The sequence below is a fragment of the Cephus cinctus genome, unplaced genomic scaffold (genome assembly GCF_000341935.2).
Source record: "Cephus cinctus unplaced genomic scaffold, Ccin1 Ccin1_scaffold1102, whole genome shotgun sequence".
In the NCBI taxonomy this organism is placed as follows: domain Eukaryota; kingdom Metazoa; phylum Arthropoda; class Insecta; order Hymenoptera; family Cephidae; genus Cephus; species Cephus cinctus.
Genome location: NW_014333612.1, coordinates 169,590 through 197,319, shown reverse-complemented (window position 1 = coordinate 197,319; position 27,730 = coordinate 169,590). Strand labels below are relative to the sequence as shown.

Genomic DNA, 27,730 nt, shown 5'->3' with positions numbered 1-27,730 from the left:
TAAGGTACCGGAACTGGGTGGCAACTCCACAAGTTACCCGCTCGAAAATACTAAACATACAAATTTTACATTAATAATATTTGGTGGTATAATCAATTTAATTGAAATAGTACAATTATCCTGGAACTCACCTCTAGTCCCAGATTATAAAAGAATCTTAGCGTAAGCATATCTATGTGAAGATAAAAAATATATTTTAACATCCGTCGGTTACTGCTTAATTAAAAAATAAAAATAATAACGTCACCTGCAAATGGTAAATCGCTTCCATTTACGTCGACACTCTTTGGAGCGCTAAGATTGATTGATCTAAGAACACGATCCATCTCATCGCCAGGGATAAGTTGATCATTTGAATTACCGACAAAATAATGAAACTGTGAATAAGCATTTCCATCCGGTGGTGGATAATACATATTCGGAGTGCCTGGAAAGAACGGTGGTATATCTGTAAAGAAAAAAATAAAAAGAAACGAAACACTTTAATGTCTATATCCGATCGGCAAATTAATTCTTTCCAAACCATACTTGATTGAGGTGGATAATAAGTTTCGCCCTGGGGATGAGAATTGCAGACTGGCGATGGTTCTGATCCATTCTCATTTGCTATTATAAGCGCAGAACTTCCAGAAACGATTTTCTCATTATCATTGGTGTCAGTCTTCGAAGTCTTTTCGCTACTCTCGTTACTTTCCTTTTGTTGTTGTTGTTGTTGTTCGACCAATGCCGGTTGAGTGTTGTTCATGGTCACTGGCATGGCATCCACTGAATTCTTTTAAAAATTAAAAGGAAATAAATTATCCGTAATGCTAAACACACAAGAGTTTGAATTTGGCTTCTTTCTCTTTTGTCAAATTTCTTGTTTCAAATCTATTGCTTACTTACTTCTGCGTGATATCCTTGATAAGAGGTGAATCTGTCTATACCATAAGACTCAAAGAGCATCGTTGAATGACCTTTCTCCCAATGTCTATTAAAATCACTAGGAAGAACTGATTTTTAGAAAATCGTTTTAATAGTGATGGGGAATAGCAATTTACCTGGAACCGTCGTCCCACTGAGTAGCATCCTCGCCGTTACCTTTGTTATTGCTGATTTGATTGTTGTTATTCCGATCGTCGTTATTATTAGATTGAGAGTCGCCGTTAACCGGTAGTTCTTTAATTTTTCTTGAATTCAAATTCCAACTCTTTTTCCACCACTTAGTATCTGAGAAAAAGAAGACTATTATATTGATACCGTTTTTATGAAATAAAATAAACAGGAGAAAAATTTATAAAAATGAACTTGGAACACTTCCAATCTCATTAGAACGTACTAAGCGGTTGTCACTTTCAATTTGAGAGCTCAAGAGACACTAACTGATATTTACAAAATGATTCTGTGCTTATTATTGATATAATAATACTTACTGACATCGGATAGGACGTTTTTTTTCGGAGTCGTTATACCCCATCCAGGTTGCTTGTTCGTTGTCTTACGTGGTGACGATGGTTTTAGGGCTGAATAAGGCACTGTCCTCTTTTCGCCAAGCTCCTCGATGAAGACCACCACTGGTCCCTCGTTTTTACTCATCTCCTGGATGTGTCCATTGTAGCAGAGTGGATCGCGCCTTCCTGTTTTTAGAATGACTCTCTCGTTCAGATTACCATTGCTGTCCTTTTCAATATACACGGAATTTCCATTATCCTTGTCGAGTTTTTCTTCGTTTAAGTCCATTTGTACCAGGCATTTTCCTCCAACCTGAAGCTCGCTACTATTGTACCTGGTCCACCCGCCGTTTCTTACCTCTTTACATTTAGAATATTTTGTTTAATCTCCCATATACATTTTTAATACTGTTTATTGCATCATTATGTGGATCAATAAAAAATTGGAATTAATAAAGGATCAATATACCTCGTTTGACTTCATGCCAAATATCAAAATCCGTGTTACGATAGATATTAGGATCTAATGCTTTGGCTACTCTGTATGGAAATGGCGTGATACCCTTGTAAATTGTCTGTATCTCTTCGGTCCCCTCGGAACAATCTTCTAGTTTATTAAATAATTCTAAAGCCAGTTGCCTGAAATATTTAATGAGGATGTACTTCTTTTTATTATAGAATTTATATTCAGCTAATAAGCTTGGGCTAGGAACTTAGGTGGCAATGGGAATGCAGCCTTACTCTCTATTATCCATATTTTCTTTAAGAAAGAACTTCTCATGTCTGAAATTATTTCTTTTGTCATGAAGCATCAGATCTACTGTGTTATCCACATTCGTCATCTTGAATACATTTCTGTACAAAGTCTGATAAACAAGAGCTGTGGGAAAGTTCTTACACTGTAATGCTTACAATAAAAGATACTTTCATAAATATCAATTACATGTGTAACAAAGGAAAAGCTTACACTGGCAATAAGCAGCAACAGAGATAAAATCTCGAGGATAAACACTTTCGTAATGCTTTTGCATGGTATGGCAGAGAAGAATCATCTTGTCAAACCCATTATCAGTAACAATGCAACGTGTTAGACTCTGCCCACTGAATATGACAAATTCTCTGCCATAAAGAAGTGACATTGCCTGAATCTCTAATGGACCACCCCATTTAGTGATACATGCCATTTGTTCCAAATAGTTTTCACTGGATATAGTTATATTCTAAGGATGAAACAAAATTGTATAATTTTCATAAACAAGACGCTAGCTAACCATTTATATCGTGGTCCATTACCCCCTCTAACAGGTGCTTATTACGCTTCATAAATTCTACACATTCTCTTCGAACTCGAACATGAAAATGCTGTGTAAGATAAATCTGTTCGCTGACTGCACGAAACAGACAAGTGGGTTCTCTGGGTCCATGCTTCCTAAAGAAGCCCTCTTCCTGCAACCACTCATCTACAGGTTCTGAAGATCTTTTAAATGGTTTTCTTGGAGAAATTTCCATGACTCTTTAAATAAATAAATAAAACTATTTTACTTTATGTACTATGTTAACGTAAAACAATAATTAAAAAAAATAGTTCTATAAGAATTATGTACAGTAATAATGAGCATTAAATACGTTCCAGAATATTAATTAGAATTACAGAAAAAAATTATATTCTGAAAGTCGAAACACGTGCCTACCCAACTCTTCCGCTCTCGCTCTCTCTCGCTCTACTGTATCAAAAGTTAACTTTCTTAATATGAAAATATTTAACCAGAGAAACCTTACCTGTTAGTTTATTATCAATAGTAAATGTTAATGGGGAGCAGTAGAACAAGTAGAATAAATATACGTACGACAATACTCGATGAACTTCGTGCAAAACTACGTTTTTTTCTTTAGAAGAAAGAATTCGAATAAATCCGTAAGAAACGTTACCAGGTGTTACCAACTACAATTGACCTACTGCCAATTACCTTGTGCCAACTCGAATAAATTGGACTATTAATCACTGTGACTTTAGGCGGTATTTTGAATTAAGGAATATCATTTAAATTCTATATTAATAATGTTCGAGTTAATATTATCCATAAAAAGTAATGCATTTTATACCGTTTCAAATATGTTTCTGAATAAATTCTTCCAATTTTCCCTTAGCCAGATATATTCAAATTTCAAAGAGCTTGCTTTAATCGGCATCCAGTTGGCATAAAATAATACTAAAGCGGAAACGTAATTGGTGCATTCGAATGAACGAAGACCAAAGGATGCAGAGCCTTCAATAAAATTAACCCATTACAAATGATCTTTTTATTATTCATCATAATAATTGTTATCGTTATGATAAAATGCGGTGTGCATGAATATTAAAAAAGTACAATAGCCCGTTATATAAAATATGATTTTTACACGAGTACACCAATCGAATACCCAATTGTCGATATCTGCGCTCGTATAATGCAATATGTTCCGCCATTATTGCTGCTATTGAAAATAATGCTTGCCTGCGAGCAGCTTTCTTGTTAAAAAATATAACCCTTTCGCGAGTCTCGAGTTGGGGGATGAAAATGGGGCGACGGTTACATTTCTGTATATTTCATTAAAAAATGGCAGTTATATTATTGTTATATTATTCTTGCTTCGATTTTCTTTTATCCTTCAAAACCCTGTCGACTACTACACGCCTAGTCGACAATGAGCGACGACTTATTGGAAAGCGATCATCGACACAATCTACGATATAATTGTTTCTTATTAAAGCCAAAGCAACGCTTATATATATATATATATATATTTATATGTATAAATGTTTATAAAGAACCCGTCGCCATTTTTCCATCCCGGCGAATAAAACCACATCGGGCAATATAAATCGTGGCGAGAATACGAGTATGTACTAGGAAAGATTACACAAATATTATCGCGATGGAATCGTATCGGTAATATGGTTGATGACCGTTACGAGATATCAGGATATAAGAAAATGGAAGAAACATCGAGAGCTCCTTCTTCTTGATGGCGTTATGTTGTTCTTGTTATCGTTTATCCGGTACTTTTGTTTGTTTTCTTCTTACACTTCTTCTTTGCAACGTTTCCTTAAGCGGAGACCTTTTCGGCGTCGATCGCTGAAGAAGCAACAAAGAAATAATAAATCATTATTGCTGCCGTTGCACTGACTATAAATACAATGTAAAATGAATTTTCATTTAAATACCTTCTTTCGTTGGCAAAGGATTCTTCTCGAGAGTTTCTGCGTGCTTCAGCTTGGCAGGATTAAAGCTCTCGATACCGGAAATCAATTGTTTCCCTTTCTCTCGTTGAATGACTGTGAAATCGAAATTAACGAGTTCAATTAAATATACGTATCATTCCACTCATTGCATTATGTCAGATCAGTGAAAACTTTCACGGCGCAAGCAGTGCCAACTGCTGACGCAGTGATGATCCTACGAATTCCTTATGACTGGCGAGAATGTAAAATGTCTATCTAACAAAAAAAAACGTAAAACTATGTATCATAATTCTTAGGTATTTGGCATTCATTACCATATTTGTCGGGTAGTGGATTCTTCTCTTGGGTCTCAGTGTGCTTCAACCTGGCTGGATCGAATTTTTCAATACCAGCGATCACGGTTTGTTGAGTCTGTTGAGTCTTCTCAGCAGCGACGTCTGCGCGGGGAAAAGAGAGAAAAAAATTAATTTAATAAGCAGGAAGAGATATAATAAAATAGACGTCCATAAAGTTCCCTTCGAAGCATCAGCTGACAGTGTTATAAAAGCAGGCACCACCTTGCAAACGGTATTGGTTGTGTTAATACATTATTATTATTCTATCCTTATAAGTATAAATTTGCTGTACCCAGAAAACGATGTCATAAATCAGAGGTTATACCAGCAAGATCTTTTGAACTCCCACGACCCCCTCAAAATACCCTATGATTTATGACGACCATTTTAACAATACCTGGTGTGTTCGTAGCACAGTACCAGGATAATAGTACAATAGAGTAGAATGGTACAGGTTTACAAATTGGTACAAGGAAGTACGTAACGAGCAAAGACAAAGCATATCTCGACCAGAGTATGGACTCGATATTTGATTAATTAATTATAGCATCGCCTAGCAGGTAGCACGTGTTAGTATGTGGCCAAAACCAATAGACAATTCCCTGACGCTGCTCATGTCAGGACGTTGAAACGTCTCTAATCTCTGATTGGTACCTTCGGCATTGGGTAAAATAATCTTCTCATGGGTATCAGCGTGCTTCAAACGATCCGGCTTGAAGGTCTCCACTCCGTGAATTAATTCAGAGTGCTGCTTCTCCTGTCGCACGTCTAAATTATCATTACAATGCTGGTATTACAAAGTTCTCCAAAAAATCTCATATGTTCTATTCAAACGAAACTCCAAGAGAATCGAAACTTAATCGTTATGACTTCTAATGCATATTTTTAATCTCTATACCTTCGGCCGAGGGCAACACGTTCTTCTCGGCAGTGGCAGCTTTCTTCATACCGCCATGATTGAAGCCTTCCAATTCACTCTTTAAATCCAGAGCGACCTTGGGCAGATCCTTAAGCGAGGGACTCACAGGATTCGACATGACGGGCGTGATGCTTACTCGTTAATCTGCAATTAAATGGAGAACGTGTTAATTGAGGATGTTCCTTAATTCCTAATTAGCTTTCGCATTGCCTGCGCAAGTCCTATTCTTAATATATTTTTATTATACCTGAACACGATATTATTATCTCATCAGACACTCGAAATTTCTTGGTAACGGATGAATTTTGTATCAAGGCTCACGCATCGGAGTGTAACATCGCGCTAATTCACGGCCTACTACTTTTTGCCGGTGGGAAAGTCCGCCAGTACGGATACAGATTTTCGTTCAGGAATTAACAATTGAGAGTCGTACGGGAAACGAGAGACGAGAACAGAAGATAAAAAAAGCCTATCAAGATCTTTCTAATTGAAACTAGTTTTAAGAGCTTCTACTTTTCTTCTTCGAGTGAAATGTGTACGAGGACATAGAAACAAGCCATCTTAAAGTCTCGGCACTGCGTGGATATATAAATTTGCCTTATTCTCATATCGGTGAGAACTTGAATTACTTCTAGAGTCAAATTCATATGCAGCAACGAGTTCATCCCGGTTAGTGATAACGGCAAAATTTACGCACCATTCAGACTTCCCAAGAATGATAAATCCAAAGACCTATCATAAGGAAGCCAAGACAACCGCAAATTCCGTCCGCGTAAGGGCAGAATAGCTTACAGATTTCGCAATTTCACCGGCGTTTGCTTGTCGCGATATGAAGATATATCGAGGCATTTCAAATTGTTCTTTATTCGCGTGCGCAGGACATTCCCGAGTGGCGATTCGTTTCAGTGGCGATAATAAAAAGCTTACGGATCATTAGGCACGATCCGACAGGAGTTCCGCGCTAATATAATCGCAGCAATGCAAGTCAGCCGATTATTCCTTTTTTTTTTATACGTTCCGATTCATCATACTCCGTGACAAATTGTAGAGAGTAAAGCTTCGAAACGTTAGTGACAATAGGAATCTCGTACCGCGGAAGTGGGAAATGTCACTTCCTGTCGAACGTAACTCCCTCCAGTTTCCTTTCAGTATCCTCTCACCACTGGCGTTCTCCAATTTGAATCTTAACGGCTTTCCTTGAACCAAGCTCTTCCACTCTTCCAGTTTCAAGGAATCCGTATTCTATACCCAAAGGTGTCGGTAAATTAAATATTGGCCGAGTCAGTCTTCCTAATGTATCAACTGGTTGCCAAACGAAATCAACAGATGTCAGGCGGAGTCCGCATCTCTCGAGACGTCAGTCTGTATGAATAAACTGATCGAACGGATGGACGACGGTGAGTGGTACGAAATTCATCATCGTTAGATATCAATACACTCTGTCCTTTTTCTATCCTTTCGATATATATCCTTGCGGAGGTCGCGGACTCAAAAACCAGTACGTAAAGCAACGTGGCTGCGTGGCACGATCTCAACATCGGCAAGGCTGTTGTCCTTATATGGCTCTCAATCGTATCCCTCTATATAGAGAGAGTTCGAACGAAAGAGGCTGAATACGCAATAGCGCAACAACACGGCACAGATCTCGTCCGGCGAGAGACCCGAATACAACGGCCTCTACACTCTCTCTCTGTGGATGCGTGAGCATACAGGGTGTTCTTAATTTACCTTGCCTTTCGAGCCAACAGAGTACAGAAAGACAGATCCGACTTTATTGGGAACTAGAAGCTCTGCTGCAGAATTTCTGAAAAATGTTTTCGCGATACTTTGCAAATTTCTGAAAGGCCTCGGGCATACTTGGCAAAATGTCAAAGAGAGGAAGTAACAAATATTCGATTTAAAATACAATTCAAAGGGACGAGTCAATAAGGAGATAAGGATTTTATTCTTGCGAATAAAGAACTCCTCACCGAGAAACAGTGTCGCCATCTGACATTAGAATTTCGATACTGCTCAATGCATTTACAGATCCACCCACCCTGTCTCTTGCAGCAAGCAACCGAGAGTGCAAATTCAATGTTAAGCATTCCACATACGATTCCGATGGATTGTACGATATGAAAATAGAAAATGATATTTTCAATCCAGACACCCTGTATACACGGAGCTCTGCTTACTAGCATATACACAACCAAGTGCAAGTAACGGGACGACCAAAGGGGTCGACGAGTCCCAACCGTGTCTGCAGCCAAATGTGCCCGAATATGAGCAAATGTGCGCTACGCTCTGACGTCATGCTAAATCATCTGTTGTAAAAGTATTTTTAAAAATCAAATATATCAATATTAACCCTAGCACGAGTTACATTTCTAAGCCCTACAAAAGAGAACCCTAGAGACATTAATATTCTTTTCTAAATCAAATAACACGACCTTCCACGGAATGAGTGATTTTTAATCAAACGCTACGCTCTATTAAACAATAATGGCGATAAAAACCAGTAACTTTATAAGGTCCCATGAGTCAGAGATGCGACCCAGTACGTTCCCAAGACTACAGATATAAAGATTCCAGAGAAACTCGCAGAAAAAAAAGATTTATAGAAATGTACAGCTATCCCCGATTTCTAAATATCCAAGAAAGATCTGATCATCGTCATCTCTAGACTGACTCTTAAAGTGGCGTATGCGTCGTACGCCAATTAACCGTTCGTGCCATAGCAATTAATGAAGAGCGGTCTGGCAATGCTCGCAACCGCTGACCACGGATCCACGGAGGAGGCACGTAAGCGTGCGTAGAAAACGAAGTAGACGACTGCAGCCTCGGGCAGCGCAAACGCGCATAAGTGCAGTACGGCCGTCTCGTGCGACCGTGACGGCTAACGAACCCTGGTTGGTTGGTTGCTGTGCTATGGTACTATGTTTATGGTGTCCTATGGTGCACCATGGTATCGAGCGGCGGCGCGTGTACATGTATAAGAGGCCGAGCAAGGGATTTCCGAGGAACGCATTGGTAGCGGTAGTATAGTCACGCGCAAAAGTTTTTCAATCCCATTGGATAACAGCCCATAACCTATATGTATATACGGTGTGCTGTATTGTAAACGCGCTGAGGGTTGCGTGGCACAGGGTGAATGAAATCTCCAAACTTATTGATGCCAGCTTCCAACGGAGGATGGCCTTACGGATTAGAGTATGGATAGGTTAGGACACGTGCTGTACATACAAGAGTTACCATACATGAGTTTACGTATGAGATGAGTAAATGAAGAGACATTGGAGAGGGTGAGACAGAGAGAAAGGGAGTGGGAGGTCTCGACGTCCAGCAGACGGATTCATCGATTGCCGTACGACCCCTACCGGGTCGTCTAGGAAGTTCAGGGTGGGTATTAACGTATAGCTGCATTTCATGGTCACGGACTTCCTGCACTGCGCGACTATAAATAGATATATATATATATATATATACATATATCTCATATAATTTTTGGTGCAGTTAGAAATAAGGTATTATCACGTGCATGGTTTCAGCAAATGAGCCACGATCGTTCAAAACACGTAAACGATAAGAAACGTCAGCCTCGGATAGGTTCTCTCTACTGATAACAAACTGCCAGAAACGCCGGTTTGAGGCCTACGTGTACGACTCAGGATGCGTTAGGGACGCGAGGATGATTTATTTTCGGCGTCTCCTTCTCTCCTGGGCAATGACTTTTTTGTTTCCCGGTCTCTCTTTCTCTCTCTCTGCAGCTTCTATTAGTCACTAGTTGACAATCTCTCTCTTTGTCAGGATAGGAATGTGCGTTATTACTTATATTCAGCTTCAGGAGGCGGTATAGACGCATTTGCATGCCAGACGCGCGTCCCAACTGCATCTGTCAAAACCACGCCCTGTACCGTCTCCTCCACACGTCCTCACTCCTCGTTCTCGTTGACTACAGTACTTGTGTATGTTGTGTGCACGAGGTTCTGAGCCCAGTATCGGAATCCTGAAAACCATCCTGATACCTTCAGTGAATACCTACTGATAGCTCGCTACCTATCGGCTACCAGGTAGTTTCTGACTTGTCTCTGATATTCTCACTCTACACTATATCTATGTATATAGAAAATACATACTATATAAGTCTATTCTGTCCTGGTAATATATGCATTCCACAGATTCGTCACCCAGGACAAGGACGCTGATTTTCTTTCAATGATTTTCTGTACCCAACATGTCTAATGGAATAATATAATCCTCAAAAGCTTCCTAAAAATTATTTGTCAACTATCTTTTTACCCACTTTAAAAACGACAAGGTGTAACAGCACACTGTAGACATACAAGAGTAAACACCAAAGTCGCACCTGCTTAGCAGCAAACTGTACCTCAAAACCGGTGGAACAAATGTAACTGCGCGTTATCGCAAACACAAAGAAAACCACGTATGCATAAAGTACCCGAGCGTCCCGCTGACAATGAGCGAAAACTTGGAGACTTTATCGACGTGGATTAAGAGGTAAAAAAAATAAAAGATAAAGCCGGCACAATGACACTTCATATCGAGTATACAAAGGCTGCGTGGAATATGCGTAATTATATACGAGCATTCCCTGAAAACTAGAGCATCGTTGCCACGACTCTCGGAATTGTTGGAAATAGTTTTCTTCCTGACTCGACTTCATTCTTCTCTCGTCCTGCACGCCCACGTTTTAATTCGGTAAACTATGTCGGTTATAGCTTTCTATGGTATACACTATATACTCCAATATCGACCGCACCCTTAGCCAAGGGACAACAAAATCCAATAGAGCCTCAAGAGTTGCTCCAAAAGTCAAATTAAGGAACAAGGATTAATGCCATCGTGTACAGCGCTCTTTCTCCTTACAAAATAAACCGAACTAGAACCTAGTGATTGGCTGATAGGTAGAAAGCCGGTTGGAACCGTCAATCGAAGTCGTGATTCAAACATTCCTGTCCTTGGAGTTATAAAACCTCCTGAATTGCAAAGAAAGAAACTTAATAATATCATCAAGAAGGTAATGACTGTTTTATTACTCTCTGCCGTATGTACTGATATGATGAAGATGAAAGAAAGTGATTTATTAACGTGAAAAGGAATTCTTGGCCACTGACCTGTCAGTTGTCACTAGGGGGACTTGAAGTGCACTACGAGTGCTGCTACGAGCCAGCCAAATGTTCAAACGAAGAGAGCAAAGAGTATACTGAAGAGATACCGACTGGTTTAGCGGTTCGTGGCATGCAGAACCATCGAACTGAACATTCTTTCCCGTGGTTCCCCACCAGTGATCCTGATCAGCCAATAGTGAATCGACTTTGCTATTTCTCCTCTCCTCATTGGTCACACCCTACTCCCACCCTCAGCATCGGTAGTCGGCTGCGTCGTGAATTCGTGGCTGACTCACCCTGTCATCATCACATCCCTACTCGGTATTCGGCGTGTGCCTCTCTTGCCACTGTAGGTACTAAGGATCACTATATCCTGCAACATCCTGCACTGTGACTCTACAGTTCTGAAAATATATTTTTAAATATATACGTACACCCGTTCACTGCAGTTTCTCCGAGTAGAACTGTAGCCCTATCCTTAATTAATTAATTATCCATGGGGGTACACTCTTCTTTTCCCTCTTATCAATTCGGGTTATCGTTATCTGCGCGAATAGCGCACAATTATCTCTGCTACATCTGGTAATTGCACCCAGTGAGTTCTTTCCCTAGTACGGGAAAATAAAATGTTAAATTAGGGGAGAGTAATTCGTCGAGGGTTGCTAGTCAGGATGGAATGACTCACTCTGCCTGCACTGCATACGCTTCGTCACCACAGCTGGACGACGTGGTTCCTTCAACTAGACTCCCACCCTCTCAATTTTCTCTTTGTTGAAAAACTTCTGTCGAACCTCTGTGCATGTAACTATACATAGTAGATGATGCTTATGTACGTCATGTATGCATTACAGTAGTGTTCTATAAATGGTACATGGTTTGACTGTTCGCTTTTGGGACTTTCCCATGGATACCAACCACACGCTCGACGTTACATGGGGGTAAAGAAGAACTTTAGAGAATTTAGCAAGAGTATTTATAGCAATACTCTAACAATATAAACGCAGCTAACTATTTAGAGTGAAAATAATATTGTATGTCAGTTATTACCAAAAAATGTATCCATTTAGTTTATCAAATTACCTTTGTATTTCTCGAACACTCTTTATTGGTCTTTTCAAAGTTACTACGGAAGACTATGATTTTCCCTCTTCCATGTTCTATACGATGAAAATGTTTGATACAATTCGTGAAATTAGTTACGGATTTTTGTCAAAAAAAGAAGGGAGATAAAAAATAAACCGCGACTCGGAATGCTTCCGTTATCGTCGAGCACGAAGTGCAGCGAAATGAAACGAGACGGAACAGCATATTCTAACGGTTTGTATAGTATTCAAGGTAAAGAAATGAAATAGATGCATTTAGTAAATCGCTAAACGCCAAAGATTTTCTTTCGAAACGAATTGAAACCCTAAATGATCGTAAATGCTCAATATCGACTTTGGGTGTCTTTATTGATAATAAGGCTTATCTCCTAGACTTAATACACAATCACATATTATTATTATGTTCTTATACATAGTAAATTGTAATCATTATGAATATATACAAAAAGCCATTACAAGGGGAACTCCTATTATGTTAATTACGGCGGTACATCGTAAATCGTGTAGATCCGTCCAAGGTACGAATTGGAGAAGAAAACGAGATAGAGACAGAATCACCTCATTAATTTGCCCTAAATGCGTCAGACCGGTTTGTCTATCTCTGTGTTTATGTATTATTCCAGTGTACTTGTCGGGTATGACACAGAATCGTGTATGTACACTGTACATACATATGGGCAATGCAGATAAAACTGTGTACAATCGTGTAGAACGTTTTAAATTTCTAGGAGACAGATGAAAAAAAAAGGACAAAAAAGAATCTACTATACTCCAATTGATGATCAATAAAAATTCAATTAAGTTTACAATATGTTCCTCGCTAATTTTTACAGGCTCAGTTTGCTAACGATGATCGTCTGCATTAAACCGCCCCCAATTAATTCGCTTTTTTTTCAAATCATGAACAATACGCGTGCTTGTAAAGAATCGTTAACAAGTAGTGACCATGTTCTTTTGGATGTCTGAGTGTAATCCATTTGCGTCATTCGAACAAATGTCCAATGGACAGAAGGTTTGGATACATGAAAAGCATTGGCTTTTTGAATCTGTTATCGTCGTTATAAAAAAAAAATAAGGAAAAGGGGGTAAGAGGAAAGGCAATATAGAAAGGAAAGTAAGATGGAAGGTGGGTAAGACAAGAGAGGACAAGATTTTTTGTTGTAACGAGAAGATCGAAGGCGGAGCTCGGGATGAACTTATAAAGTGATATACGTGGCGCCCTTTTCTTCCGCTCTATTAACAGTGTAGCCTTTTCACTTCCTGTATAGATGATGACTCTTAACGTTGGTACTTTCTTCTGTTAGCTCCGCGCTGTTCTTCTGGTCTTTTCAGGTTTTTTTTATTTTTTTTTTGTTTTTACTTTCCTTTTGTTTTAGCTCAATCGTCCTTTTGCTTAATATTCTCTGGCGATTTATCGCCGTTCATTGGCGAACGGGAGCGACTGCGACTCTTGCTGTGTTTACTGCCTGAGCGGGATCTCGATCTGTCGCCTCTTGAGCGTTCGCGACTCGATCTTTCCCTATAAAAAAAATAAGAAACATTAATTATCCCCTCGTCTTTGCTCTCCCCGAGAAACAATCATTCATATTTATGAAGCTTGTCTTTCTTTCGTTAGCTTCTCGCACGGCCAGTGTCATAAGAGAAACAGACGTAGGAAAGCCTAGAAGAGAAGATGGGATTGTGTGCGGAGGATATTTCTTCCTTTGCGACTTTTTTTTTGGGAATACTAGACACTTACTTCGAGGGGGACTTGGCTTTAGACTTGGACTGCGACCTGGATTTTGACCTCTCAGCCTTGGACCTAGAACGAGATCTGGATTTGGACTTTGACTTAGATTTCGACTTTGAGCGGTCTCTTGATCTGCAAAATTATACAGTACGAATATGAGAAACAAAGAAAGAATAATCGTTTCTGAAAGTAATATACGCGGTAATTTTATATTTTTGGTGTGATCGTGATGAAATCGCGATGAAGCGAAATTTCTTTTTTTTTTTTTTATTTATCACGCGTGACAGTGATTGTGTATATATATATATATATGCGTGTCCTGTGTGATATCTTTGTTGACAAATTCAAATGTACAGGCAACGAACGAGAATTACATGTTTCACAGTGTTTCACACATTATTAATTGTTTCACACAGTGTTTCCAATTTCATCAGGTCCCGAGAACCCCCGTGCGAACAGGAATGTTTTTTAATATAGAAAAGAAAATTTAGTGTTGAAAATACAAAGAAAAGGAAACAGAAAACAAGAACAATGTTAAAGAATAAATAATCGCACTTAAGCATTGTTATAAGAAGCGGGGGAACTATGAAACACAGATATACGGGGGGTGTTAACACAATTTTGATAGTATTCTTACATTCAAATAAATAAATTGATCAAACTGTATAGTGCCGAACATTATTTGAATTCGTCGAATTAAGCCATCATTTTATTATTTTCATATATTAAATTTTTTGAAGGATTTGCCAATCACGCAGTACACCCCTATATACAAAAGCAAGGTATATTTTTATATGTCGTAAGCGAGAACGAAAGAAAGCAAGAAAAAAAAATTAAGAAATTAATCTATAATCGATAGACAACAAATATTTAGATAGCGGGGACTAGGTACTCACTTGGATTTGGACCGTGAGCGACTGCGCTCAGGAGACTTGGATTTGGACTTTGATTTGGATTTCGAGTGTGCTCTAGATTTGGAGCGACTGCTGCGACGACTACGGCTACGAGAACTGCGGCGACTCCTGGTAAAGACAAAATACATCAGAGATCAGATAATTATCTTTTTTTAGCGTTGGACATTTTCTGGCGATTAGATAATCTATTAGTTTTATTAACATCCAGTCTACAAGTAATCAGTGTTGCCGATATGAAAATTTGAGTTCGCTTTTTAGAATTGTCGAGATTTTATAGGTTTACAAGAATAAAAATACTAATTTCAAAAGTTATCATACTAATATATTAAAACTAGGAACAAAGAGTTCAGCAAAGATAAATAAATAGCGTAACAAAGATCAAAGAAAAACAAATTACTGCAGTATAAATACAACGAGCAATATGTTACAGATAGCACTGAAAAGCAGCAGTTTCATTTCCATCTGTACGCCTACGTTTGTGACTATCGTAGTTAAAAAATTATAGCAAATATTATTCGATGAATAAAATAAAAGAATAAATTCATTTTCTCGACATGATCCAGAATCTATAGAAATGATCTAGAACGACTATTGTACCTGGAGCGGGAGCGGGAACGACGTCGGGAACGGGACCTGGAGCGAGATCGAGATCTGGAACTGGAAGATCTTGATCGGCGACCTCGTCTCTTGTCCTCAATCAGACGAATTCTTCGGCCATTAAGCTCGGTATCGTCGAGTTTATCGATAGCATTCTTGAGGTCGGAGTACGTGGCAAATTCTACGACTCTGTAAAAGATAATGACAAAACCAATTAGGAATAAACCAATGAACTCAAGGGACATACTAAAATTATTTACATTAATTGCTCATGTATTACATACCCTTCGTTTCTACGTTGCTTGTGGGCATCTGCGTAAGTTACTTCACCAGCTTGTCTCATGTAATCCTTCAAATCCTAAGCATCACGCAAAACAAGCAATTAGTGGAATGTCACATTAAGATTTATTTATCCTATGTAAGCATTACGTTAATAAATAATTGTGTATGATTTTCTACTGTAGGCGGACTGATTTTTTTAGTTCTTAAAAAAAAAAACGCGAAATTCAAGAGTATAGAATCTAACTGAACCCTGTGCACTCGGTTATATCTGCTGAATCGGTTTTGAAAATTCATGCCACATTTATTCTGCTAACGATAACTCTTCTCTTGCTGCTAGGTCAATTTGAAAATGCTACTTTTATTTTTCTTTTCCTTCCTTTCCACTTCGTGAACGCCGAGTGCTCGAATTTAGTATCGATAAAAACGACGCAACCTTTCTTTATGACATGACTATCTTACTTAGACAAATTTGAACTATTTTTTCTAGTTTCTAGGAATCTGGCGGGCTCCACTCTGCCGAAGAATCATTCACGAAATTCGCTACATACCGTAAACGACGGCATAGATGCAACACTGACAAAAATATCTTTGTGACATTTTTTCATTTAAACTTCGACAGAGTGGCTCACAAAGTGTGTATTTAACAGATATAACAATTTTGTGGAAATGTTTTCACCGACTCGTCGTCACGTAAATGAATAATATAAAAGTAATGAAGCTTATTTTTGCAAAAATCGTCATGAAATCGTAGTAAAGGTCTTTTTCAGCAGACCATATGGAAAATTACCCATATGGATATAAGAAAGTACAGAAGAAGATAAAAAAAAAAAGGAAATTGAAAAAGCATCTACAAAAACTGAATCAATTCTCGAAATCGTAATTTCATAGTGAACCTAATCACACATACAATATTTGAAACAGAAAATTCTTTAAAATTTCTCTAATGTACAACGCACAATGTACTAGAAAAAAAATATTCTAACCAAGAATTTCTAAAAATTGCATGAAAAAGTACGTGAGAGTCGCAGGAGAGCCAGGAATTTCCTAAAACTTAAGTAAAAGAAAAATCTCAAATAATTAGTTGGAAAAGTGTCCTTTGTGAGATAACGCAGCAATCTTCCTTTCCACGTCGATGGGAAACGAGGTGAATTTGTGTCACCACATGGGGAAAAACCGAGAACTATTAAGGCGGATCCTCAGGCTGGCAATCGTGTTAGCATTTCCAAGCTTGGCTGGGGTAACCAATAAATCTTCAAGAGTCTGCGATCCCAGGCGATAAGGCCACTACCCAGTCTCTTGGGTGTACGATTATCAGATGTCCAATACAAAGGGATCATCGTCATCCTCGTGACAATTGTCAACGGATTTTTAGCATCGTCGATTGTCATCGTCATGATCATCTTAATTCTTTTTTTCTTTCTTTTTCATCGGCGAAACTTGTGCCTTGCGTGTGAGTGCGTGCTTGTCTCTGTGTGGGAACCAGGTACGGCTTAATGCAGGAGAGGCCGACGATGCACCAGGAGTCTCTCTTGGATAGCTCGGCGTCCGTCGCTATTTATAGGGCAGGACTTCTCCGAGTACTCTGGAGGTCGGCAGGGGTCGCGGCCAACTTCGGCCAAGATCGGCACCGGGTGGTCTCAGGGCCTTCCCAATAAAAATCTCGCGAGGAGCGTGTGACACGTGATGGTCCCAGGGTGCCGAGGTTGGTGCTCTTGCAAGGAACTCCGCGCCACTCTTTCACATCATTACAATTATGACCGCGACAAAAGACTCGTAAGGTTTATCATCAAAATTTACAAGCGTTTAGCATAAAGAAAAGTTGACGCGTATTGGTTAATTGTAAAATCGCTATGTTACGTTCACAAAGAAAATAGCGTCGCGTTCCATTTCACTTTTAATCGTTAGCTGTTCGTTCTCATTGATCTTAGGATATCTAATTTCGAGCACTTTCTTTTTTTTTTTTTCAAACGGAATATAACAAACCAAATGAAAATAATAATCACGTAAATTCCCTACACTGTGCTCGCAAATAGGCAAAATTTTTAGTGATAGTTCAAATAATGGCGTGTCAACGAAGTCAGCGACGAGATACGAAAATCCTAAATCTCTATCCTTCGTGCACAGTTACTTTCCTCTTTGAGGATAAACACACAAGTTCAATATTAATATCTACACCGCGATAACTTCATTTTTATGGTAGGATAGTCGATACTATATAGATATACTAGACACGTGTATAATAAATATATATTATATATATTATAATAAAAATATCAATATACGTAAATCTAAGAGTACACTCGGTTAAGGTGACGCATTTACCTTGGGCCCAGGCACCACCTTGCTTACGGACAGAGAGAAAGGCCAGACACACGGCGATTGGTCGGGTCGAACACGGATCAGTGTGGCGTAGAGACGCGGATGGTTCGTATTTCGGCCCGTGTGTGCCCTCATGGGTGGCCGCTGCCTGACTTACTAGTAGATGGCTAGGTTGGTGACGATACCGGAGGTCGTAGTAGCGGTAGTAGTAGAAGTAGTAGTGGTCGAAGGGATACACAATTGATTTTCCCAGTTAATAAAAAAAAAAACTTCAGACAGTTCAGAGACCAGTACACAATTGGTACTATGACTTCAGACTGGTCAGGATGATGAAGTCGGGTCTGACTAGGTCACAAGGATGGCATCAATGATATCGGGTAACAATGAAACAAAGGTTAGGAAAAAAGTATGATTGGAACAAAAAAAAAATCGTCAGCTTTCTTTACTCCCAGGAGATGGCGTAGTCGTCGTGACAGATTGGGATCGACGTGGATGACGATGAAGGATGCAATGCCGTGCAGAGTGTCTCTTGGAAGTATGTCGCTGGAAGGATTTTTTTTTTCGTTCACTCGGTCTCGTCACGTTTCACTAGAAGGGTATTTCAGTGATGTTGGTGATGGTAGTGGTACTAGTAGTAACAGTAGTGGAAGTCGTGGCAGTAGTAGTAGCAGTAGTAGTACAGAAGGTGGTAGTAGGTGATGGTAGTAGAGGGTGTACCCCCGTGGACGACGCCTTCGCGGCACTCTCTCTCACCCGGACACCTCAGAAACCAACCTGGTGCCACTTGACCTCAAGGCGGGCCCATCGGCGTGCATCGTCATCTCTCTATCATCGCACATCATCAGTCTATTGGCCCTACCGGTCGCCCCTCCACGGCGAAGAGGACATGGCTCTTCGGAAAGAACATCAATTTTTATTTGTCTTTTGTTCTGAACTGCTGGCCGAACGTAAAGGAAATAATATTGTTTTGTTTATATAGTTATACAAGTATAAATATATATATATATGTACACATATGTAAATATATTATACATATGTGTATATATACATATGTTAATGTTGTGCGTGTATGTGGTATGTATTCGTGCGTGTGTAGATGCGTGTATATTAACATTATAAATACACATATATATGCTGTCACATATATTTAAAGTAACGGTTCGTGGAATTTGAGAAATCGGACTGAATGTATGAACGAGTTACGTCTAAATCGTCAGCAAGGCAACGAATCATTCGGAAAAGTGCAACGACAGACGATTCAATGTATATTGATCAAGTAAGGCTTGGGTTATAAAGTTTTCTCATTCTCAGTCTGTTGACTAATGCTTTCTTTCTCTCTCTCTCTCTTTCTCCCTTCTCGTCTCTCTGTATCTTTATCAGTGGCATAGTTCTCTGCTCCTGGCGTGCATTTTCATCAATTCGAGTGGAAGCCTCCGCATTCCTAGTCCATATGGGCTCAGTGCAACATACACATTTGTTCCTTTGGGATCCGACGTAAACATGGCTGAGTATCCTGACTCTTGCGTCGCATTAATGCCTCGTACAGTCTGGTCTAATAGTTCAAAGTGCGTCCTGGTTATTTCCCACATAGTCCAAATATCAATATGTTCCTGCATATCTTATCCCTGTATCTATATTCCTGTTCCTTGTTCTTCTTCTTCTAATTCTTATTTCCATCAAGGCCCATCAACTCGATAGGCGGAGGATGTTGAACGGGTAATGATGGTGTTGCTCTCCTTATAGTGCAGAGAATCCTTGGAATTCCATTTTGCAGTGCTACAGCTGAGATATCCTTTACACGATGATAAAAAATGGACCCAGTTTCCATTATACCACGTGGAGCAAATCCTAGAGTGCAATCATTCGTTTTCCTTCATCTTGTTATCGCATCCCAAATTACCTTGGACAAAAAATATTAATAGAGTCCTCCAGATACAGTCGGCGTTTACGAGCAGACAAATCTTGCGTTTAAAATTTCTCTATTCACATGTTCCTTGGGCATCCTTCTCTCTCTTTCTCTCTATCTGCCTCTATTCTCATGGTTTGTATTGCGTTAGTTTCTGGTGCGCCAACCAAAAAAAAAAATTATCACGCCGCACAAAAGCCACAGACTTACTTGATCAAAATGTACATCGGTCAAACTCGACAGCGTCTCGACAATATGCAGAGGTTTTTTGGTGGATGTTGATCGGGAAAATTAGAGAGGCGATTGAGGGAAACAAAAAGAGAATAAATAATCATGTTTTTTCTTCTTCCCTCTCCAGCACGATTTCAACTAGTGAAATATATTGGAAAAGATTGTGTGGAGAGAATTCAAAAAGGAAGAAGAAAAAAGAAAACGATTGTTAGATTAAAAAAAAAAGGAAAAGTGACGCGCGTAAGTTTGGTTCGACTCGGGGGATTATGGCTTTAGGTCTCTCTCTCTCTCTCTCTCTCTCTTTTTTTCTCTTTCTTTCAGGACTTTTTTTCGTACGACGTCGACTCGGGGGATTATGGCTTTAGGTCAGATTGTGTGGAGAGAATTCAAAAAGGAAGAAGAAAAAAGAAAACGATTGTTAGATTAAAAAAAAAAGGAAAAGTGACGCGCGTAAGTTTGGTTCGACTCGGGGGATTATGGCTTTAGGTCTCTCTCTCTCTCTCTCTCTCTCTTTTTTTCTCTTTCTTTCAGGACTTTTTTTCGTACGACGCCTTCTTTCTTTATCCCCGCTGCACTATAGCCTCTTCCGGGCAATTGCTATGTGACCCCCTCTTTATTTTGCCTTGTCCTTAGTCTCTTGCTCTTTTCTTGATACCTCGAGTAGCAATCAAACTCACGACGAGGGAATAAGGCACGATAGAATATACACGAGTGAAGGTATTCGACAGTGGTATATAAATAAGTAGAAAAAGAAAGAAAAGAAAATGACTATTTGGTAAATACAGTAATTGAAGAAGAGAAAAAAGAAAAAAATCGAAAACTCACCTGCCAGCTGACGCGGCTCGACAGATTCTCCACTGTAAGACGATACTCGGTACGAGTCGGCGGTCCATATCTACAAGAATTAATAGTAACGTTAATCTTGGAATGAAAGTAACGATTATTGGCTTAATTTTAATTTAAACAAAAGCAGGTTTGTCTTGGACCTGACTCGAAAGGTTAAAGAAGAGTAATTTACACAAAGCCATGATTAAAAAGTAGCAATGTTAAAAAGTAGCAATGCGTAAATGCAAAAATTAAAATGTTGAATGACTCAAAGAACTAAAAAAAAATGTTTCACACATAGAGAAAACAAGACATGCCCGTATATGGACAATAAAAAAGAAAAAAGACAATTCTGAATTTAATGTAAGTGCAAACACAGATTTTGAAAGGAAAAGTAAATTTGAAAGAAAAAGACTGTTTTTATATATTTATATATATCGTTAGAGCGTAACATTGGATGTATGTACCTGGGCAATGATTGCTTGTAGCTAGATGCAGTCCTCGTGTTTCTGTTCACACTATCTCTGCAAAAAGGGATGTCATGTGAACAGAAATAACGGATCGATGGATTATAAGTGGAAAAGAAAAGATAAAAAGAATAATAATAATAATAATAATAATAATAATAATAATAATAATAATAATAATAATAATAATAATAATAATAATAATAATAATAATAATAATAATAATAATAATAATAATAATAATAATAATAATAATAATAATAATAATAATAATAATAATAATAATAATAATAATAATAATAATAACAACAAGAAGAAGAGAGACTCCTTCGCAAGTAACTACAGATCTGCACTCATTGCTCAGGCACACAATCAATCACCTGTTCCCAATCGAATCAAACTTTTTCTACTCAAAATGCAGCAATAGCGTACCTGTCGTGCCGCATATCGTCTCGGCTGTAACAAACACAATATCACACATCTATTAGTCGCCAATTAAAGCCTCACCGTACCTCTAACCCCATTTTTTCAATCTCACTCATTCACTCACTCACTCTCTCTCACTTTCATTTATTCTCTGTCTCTCTACCTCTCTTATCAGCATTTTCCCCTTTCGATTATAGGACATATATCATATATATCTATCCCAGTAGTCCATCATTCCCCATTCACTCTCTCAATTAACAGACAAGAAAGCTAACTCAAAAGACACAAGGGGGTTGGGTCAGTTTCCCCCCCCCCATTATTTTCTTACTGTATTTCAGACAAGTCTTGAGGTATGGATTCTAGAGATTTATGAGTTGGGCCGTATTTTCAGTCAGTCCTGTCGTGTCCACGTTTCGTGTAGTCCAGTGACACAACGAAGTATCCCTATATACTCGACTGCTGAGAGCTTAGTCAAATCCAAGACAACCCAATTTCGAAAACTAGAGAGTACCGAACAGGACGAACGGCAAATCGCGATAAGACTTATAAAGTCTTGTGATCGCCTCGCCGTTCCTCCTCTACGCTCTACCATTATTCGAGCTCATCATATCCGACATTAGATTCTTCCCTGTTGCGTATCGAAGACCTCTGTGTGAGTGTGCCTGTAGTATACAATATTTCATAGTTTTACTATTCAAAAACATATCTCTCTTCCTCTCTCTCGCTCTCTCTCTTCCTCCAAAGAGACCGAATGAAAAGCTAAGAAAGTAACAAAGCGATAGAAAGAGAGAAACAAGCGAAAAAGAAACGTAAAGAAATAAGAAAGAAAGAACAAAAAAACAGAGGTTTTCGCACGTCCCGCCGAGACAGCGTCTCCGTGTGTACGTATTAAACAGGGGGCAATTAGGGGATGATGATCGCTCTGATAAAATAAAAAAAAGGATAGCGTGTCTTACGCAGATCGCCTCGAGTCCCCATAACCACCACGGGAGTCACCATAGCGCCACTGGTCACTACCTCTAGGTGTACCCCGGGCCCTCTCTACAGTAATTCTGTAACAAGACACATTGGATATGCTTACTTGTCTCTCCAGGAGCGTGAGCGTCCGTAGCCACGGTCGCCTCGCCTCCCTGAAACACCCCGTGCTATCTCCACCGCCACTCTGAAACACACCCAACAAAACCCCGCCTAAGTCCTCGACTGATTCTTACTCTAATGCTGCTTCCTTCCTTCCTTCCTTCCTTCCTTCATTTCCTTTCCAGACTTCTCTCTCCTCCGTCTACTCCTTCTTTTAAATACTCCTTTCGCTATCCGCCATTACTCTTTCACAAATGTACAACATTATCTACGTTATGTTACTTATAAAGGAAAAGAAATCAACATTAGTTTTTTTTTTTTTTTTTTCGTTTTTGAGTGAACGTTGCCTCCCCCTACCCCTGCCCCCTTTCAACCCGTTAAAAACATTTCAATTTACCGTCTAAATTTTACCCAAATCAAATACATAGCCGTCCTGATGTATCAGAAGAAATAAAATTGATTTGCTCTCTATCTAAATTTCCTGTTTCATTGAGGACGTCTCGGAGGAGATCATCGTTCTTCGGATGGATCTTGCGGGTCACGGACATTCAAATTACGACTTGCAGTCGGGGAATTGATGGAAGTATGTCAAAATGGCGGCCAAGTCGCAACGGTCTCGCATATTATAATGGTTTTACAATAATTATACATAAAGCGTGACCCGTGCCTCTCGAATTCGCGTTTTTTTTTTATTTCTAAAATCATGTATCCTGATCGAGTTCGAGAGCTCGGGGTCGACGTTCATCGAACTTCCATTTAGCAAGAGAACAATTCTTTTAAGCAATTAACGCGAAACATCCAACATTCATTATTCTGTGGAATGTTTCTAGAAATTAGAAGAAGAAAAAAACAAGATATATCAGTGAAATAATTTAACTAAATTCCACCGAGACAATGATTCAAAGTGTGAATGGAAAAAAAAAAAATGAAAACAAACAAGATTAGAAATTCTACATAAGATACCGTATCACATTTTGTTTTGCTGAACAGTGAAATCTGTAGTACTGTTTATCCAACTTTTCACAGGTAAAAATCTCGTAAAAAAAATTCTGATATAATTCAATGAGCAGGAAGCAGACAAGAAAAAGCAGACACGAAGTACAACAAGATCCATCAGTTCCTAAATGGAATAAATCGATTGAATATGCATTTTCGCAAGCAGAGAGAATTCTGAACAATAATACATATATCTCTTTCCTTCACTACGCGCGCACTCAGCTGTTTCTTCTCGTTTCTGTATGCTTGCGGAAGCACTTTTCTTTAGTCATGTAAATAAATGTATATTCATTCTATAACCGTCCAGTGGTTCTCGTAGTTCGTGTAGGTATTTTTTATAGTACCGTGCACAAAATATCGATCAGTAGAGCACATATCAAGATCTTTACTGAATACATGTTTTAAAGCATTCAAAAATTCTGCCACGTCGACATTCGGTTACGGCACTATAAACAATAATGCACCTGCAAGAAAAACAACTGTTTTCATATTTCCTATTGATTAACATATGAACAATCTGTATACTGAGATTAAGAAAATGGATGTTTACAAGTTGGAGGCGAGAACCATTGACGGCTTGATGAAGAATTTAATGATTCGCTCATTCAGATGAATTTTAGCTATGAAATTTCACTGGTGAAATTTTGCATTAACACCTGTTGCAACAATTCTTGTGTGCGAAAGGCATGGATTTTTTTCTCTAGATATCTCTGATCGAGCCAAACATTCGTTTAAAATTTTTTTTGTGTTTAAAAATAGATATCATATTGTATAGTACATGAGTCTATTCTAGTTTACCTTTCGCCCAACAGCTCCTTCCCGTTGAGCTCGTATACTGCGTCATCTGCGTCTCTGTAGTCATCGAATTCCTGGGAACAAAATTTTTAACGTTAACTAAAAGCTACGACAGAGTGACCGTTTATGAGATTTCAAATTTCTCTAATATAACAGATGTATACTTTGGATTGAAAACGAAAAATGAAAACCTTTTTTCCTTGCAATATTGGACGAAACCCATAACACTTGGCTGCATACGAACAAAATATGTTAAGTGTATTGATCTTCCACGCGATAAATAACAATTCATATTATAAATTATTTTTGAATTATGCAACATTGGATAATTAATAAAAGTCCAAATCATTTAAAGAATGGAAGTTCTCTCATTCTCTCAATAGTTAATTGTCGCGTGAAAGACAAAATAATAAAGTAATAAGAAAAAGAAAATATATGTCGAGTTGCCACTCTTCTTGAGACTCCTCTAATGCGGCTTCTATACTGGACTTACAAAATTTGCAGAATTATCGTCGACAAGCAGGAAACAGCTCGCCTAAGCAGCCATGGTACCATTGGGGTCAGGTCGTGTCAGGTCAGGTTGGGTCATCAAAGTATTATACATAGACTATGTATAGTGAGCGCAACGCATTGGACTTGTTTCAACGTAACTCCAATATGCTTTTACACAAGTGGAAAAATTGCTAATAGCAAATAAACAAATAATCAAATGATAGGACAGTCGAAACGAGTCAAAAGCGATAGCACTATCTTCGGTGTCCCTTATTAAAGGAATACTGATACTTACAACAAAGCCGTAGCCATTCTTGATGAGCACATCACGGAAACGACCGTAGCCTCTGAAAAATCTCTCAAGGTCTCTTTCCCTGGTGCCGTATGGAAGCCCACCGACATAGACCCTTGTTCCTACCATACTGTAAAAAAAACAATTGATCCACATTAGACTTACCACAAAGGCAAATCCGTTCTTCATAGCGACCTCCTTGATTCTACCATATTTCCGGAAGAACTTCTCAAGGTCGTGCACTCGCACCCGGTACGTTAATCCACCAACGAATACTCGGGTGCTCATTCTTAAAGGAAAATATAAAAAACACCTTACATACAGGCTTCCTTGGGAACCTGCTATTTTTTTTAACCATATGACACAACATAAAAATTTCTCTCCCCTTTTTCATTCTTATTTATCTGTGCGACATAGTCTGAGGGACACCTGTCGTCAGGGTGACCATTACTTTTGAAATATATTCCTTCGTTACTTTCACTTTCATTAAACCTGATGCTATCGTCAGATTGATTAACAATGCCTGGATAGCGAGTGCAGCCAAATATTTATCAAATAATTATATGATCAATCCTAATCTAATCTGTGTCAGAATAAAAAAAGATACGAAGGGTCGCTGTTGATTCTGAAAACTTTGTGGTAAATGTTTCAAGGTGCTACGTATAAAGATAATCGTTTAAGTATCATTTACTCAATCTATTGAATTATATCCAAGCAGTTTTTGCTGTATGGATAACCTTTTATCTAAAATAATCTCAGGCATGGATTAACGCATACAATACTAATATATCAAACTTCATATAATCTTAAATAACAACAAACCTTTAGCACACAAATGCTGCAAGAGTGCACAATTTTTAACCAAAATTGCTCACTAAATACAAAAGTGTAGGCTGCAAATGAAAAACTAGAATTGAAAATTGAAAACAAACATGTGCACTCTCCACTGTTCGTAAACAGACTGAAGACTGTAAGCAGTGTCAGCAAAGAAAGATGACTCGGAGGAATATGATTTAAGTGGGAAAATTAATGGAAAACGTTAAATCCCATACAAATAATAACTCATAAAACTTCAGAGAGCGGTCATAACGTACAATGGGAAAAGTTAGATTCGATCATTAACGAGTATTAAACAAAGGTTTAGAAATTAAATAAATAAAAAAAGGAAAAATTCTACAGTTCGTTAACGGAACCAGGGTTTAACATAACGGTAAATGTTTCAGGTATGCAAACTGGTACGAAGTTTCTTGTACCTTTCTCAGTGACAAATATCGGAACTGTACTTTCCTTTAAAACCATAAAAACAAAACTAATATTAAAATATGTCGTTTCAATGTGTATTAATTTTATAATACCGTTGAATCGAATTCGAGATTTTTCAAGTAGAACAAAAAAAATATGGCGGCCGCGTGGTGGTACACGACCGGCCTTTTTATTTATTTATCGAATTCCCATATCATACCCTGTTAAACATAACGTGACGCTATTTAAAAACCGCTAATTCTTTTGTACGCGATCACGAAGTTTCACGTCTCAAGGAATAACTGTAAACCACTTATAACAAAAAAGAGACCAACGTAATCGAAAGCGTCGGTTTTTCCATGGCGGACTGCATACTTGCCACGCTTATTGAATTTATGGATTTACTTACACATTCACGCACACCATTCATTAGAAAAAAGAAAAATAATAATTTCAACAACGATTCAAATTCGCTATCAGTACGAAAACATTCGTTTATCAGATCCAATTAATAACGACGCATTTTGTGAAAAATGGGCGCGGAGGACGCATGTGTGACGTGGACCGGCACAAATTAATTTACGACGTGGCAATTAATAATCACGACGCGAAAAATAATGAATAATTCCCACAAATTATAACGGATTAAATGAAATTCCAGTTAGCATCATTCACCCATAATGCCGGGAAAAGCATAGGTGAGATAATTCATTGGGGTCGCGACGAAAAACTCGATACCGCGTATATAGTTATATTTTTTCACATATATTATTCTCACTCCCATCACTATTTTAATTTTCGAAATTTCCTACAGTTCTCTCCCACAAACATACCTGTATTTTTGTCTTGTACGACGTGCGTTCAATTCACTCTCCCTCTCTGTACGTTTATTTCCACACGAAAGTACTGAATTTACTGGAAGGAGTAACGATCGGCGTCTGAAGCAAGATGGCTCGCCGTAACAACGGAAACAACACGGGGTTCACACAACTTGTTGCAGAGGCGCTGCAAACGCTTTA

General features: G+C 38.6%; 3 protein-coding genes across 22 annotated transcripts; all 3 read right to left on the bottom strand.

Annotated features, from left to right (window-relative positions):
* Positions 1-4: 4 nt before the first annotated feature.
* LOC107272057 (protein ovarian tumor locus-like) lies at positions 5-3,578 on the bottom strand (the record flags this gene model as incomplete). The annotated part of the gene is made up of 12 exons (XM_025089330.1): positions 3,210-3,578; positions 2,724-2,943; positions 2,398-2,650; positions 2,172-2,310; positions 1,900-2,069; positions 1,413-1,790; positions 1,041-1,209; positions 886-982; positions 529-772; positions 248-448; positions 132-172; positions 5-50 (listed from the first exon to the last, which is right to left on the bottom strand). Coding segments are annotated over exons 2-12 (1,954 nt in total), but the record flags the coding sequence as incomplete, so codon positions are not given.
* Positions 3,579-3,716: 138 nt separating this feature from the next.
* On the bottom strand, positions 3,717-11,180 carry LOC107272073 (thymosin beta). 3 transcript variants are annotated; one of them, XM_015748820.2, is made up of 6 exons: positions 11,025-11,179; positions 5,887-6,051; positions 5,643-5,756; positions 4,968-5,090; positions 4,636-4,746; positions 3,717-4,546 (listed from the first exon to the last, which is right to left on the bottom strand). In XM_015748820.2, exons 2-6 carry the CDS (start codon positions 6,023-6,025, stop codon positions 4,518-4,520), a joined length of 516 nt encoding a protein of 171 aa, XP_015604306.1. In that variant the 5' UTR covers positions 6,026-6,051; positions 11,025-11,179; the 3' UTR covers positions 3,717-4,517. The 3 variants fall into 3 exon arrangements, with proteins under 3 accessions (XP_015604306.1, XP_024945112.1, XP_015604307.1); XM_025089344.1 differs by lacking the exon at positions 11,025-11,179 and adding an exon at positions 6,155-6,178; XM_015748821.2 differs by lacking the exon at positions 5,643-5,756 and having other exon boundaries at positions 11,025-11,180.
* A 1,270-nt stretch (positions 11,181-12,450) lies between these two features.
* Positions 12,451-27,691, bottom strand: LOC107272062 (serine-arginine protein 55). Of its 18 annotated transcripts, none has more exons than XM_015748799.2 (12): positions 27,545-27,690; positions 25,473-25,599; positions 24,689-24,759; positions 22,899-22,979; positions 21,824-21,847; positions 21,392-21,448; positions 20,925-20,994; positions 15,646-15,719; positions 15,362-15,550; positions 14,747-14,872; positions 13,860-13,982; positions 12,451-13,640 (listed from the first exon to the last, which is right to left on the bottom strand). In XM_015748799.2, exons 2-12 carry the CDS (start codon positions 25,596-25,598, stop codon positions 13,499-13,501), a joined length of 1,083 nt encoding a protein of 360 aa, XP_015604285.1. In that variant the 5' UTR covers position 25,599; positions 27,545-27,690; the 3' UTR covers positions 12,451-13,498. The 18 variants fall into 18 exon arrangements, with proteins under 18 accessions (XP_015604285.1, XP_015604282.1, XP_015604280.1 ...); XM_015748796.2 differs by lacking the exon at positions 22,899-22,979 and adding an exon at positions 22,774-22,869; XM_015748794.2 differs by lacking the exon at positions 22,899-22,979 and adding an exon at positions 22,774-22,869 and having other exon boundaries at positions 13,860-13,922.
* Positions 27,692-27,730: the final 39 nt, after the last annotated feature.

Excerpts from the sequence above, each read along its gene's own strand:
- LOC107272073 (XM_015748820.2), bottom strand. The coding sequence starts at position 6,025 with ATGTCGAATCCTGTGAGTCCCTCGCTTAAGGATCTGCCCAAGGTCGCT. Across the intron at positions 5,757-5,886 it reads CGTGTTGCCCTCGGCCGAAG|ACGTGCGACAGGAGAAGCAG; the intron begins GTATAGAGATTA and ends ATGATAATTTAG. Across the intron at positions 5,091-5,642 it reads TATTTTACCCAATGCCGAAG|ACGTCGCTGCTGAGAAGACT; the intron begins GTACCAATCAGA and ends TTCCCCGCGCAG.
- LOC107272062 (XM_015748796.2), bottom strand. The coding sequence starts at position 25,598 with ATGGTAGGAACAAGGGTCTATGTCGGTGGGCTTCCATACGGCACCAGG. Across the intron at positions 24,760-25,472 it reads AGAATGGCTACGGCTTTGTT|GAATTCGATGACTACAGAGA; the intron begins GTAAGTATCAGT and ends TTTTGTTCCCAG. Across the intron at positions 13,983-14,746 it reads CGCTCACGGTCCAAATCCAA|ATCAAGAGACCGCTCAAAGT; the intron begins GTGAGTACCTAG and ends ATAATTTTGCAG.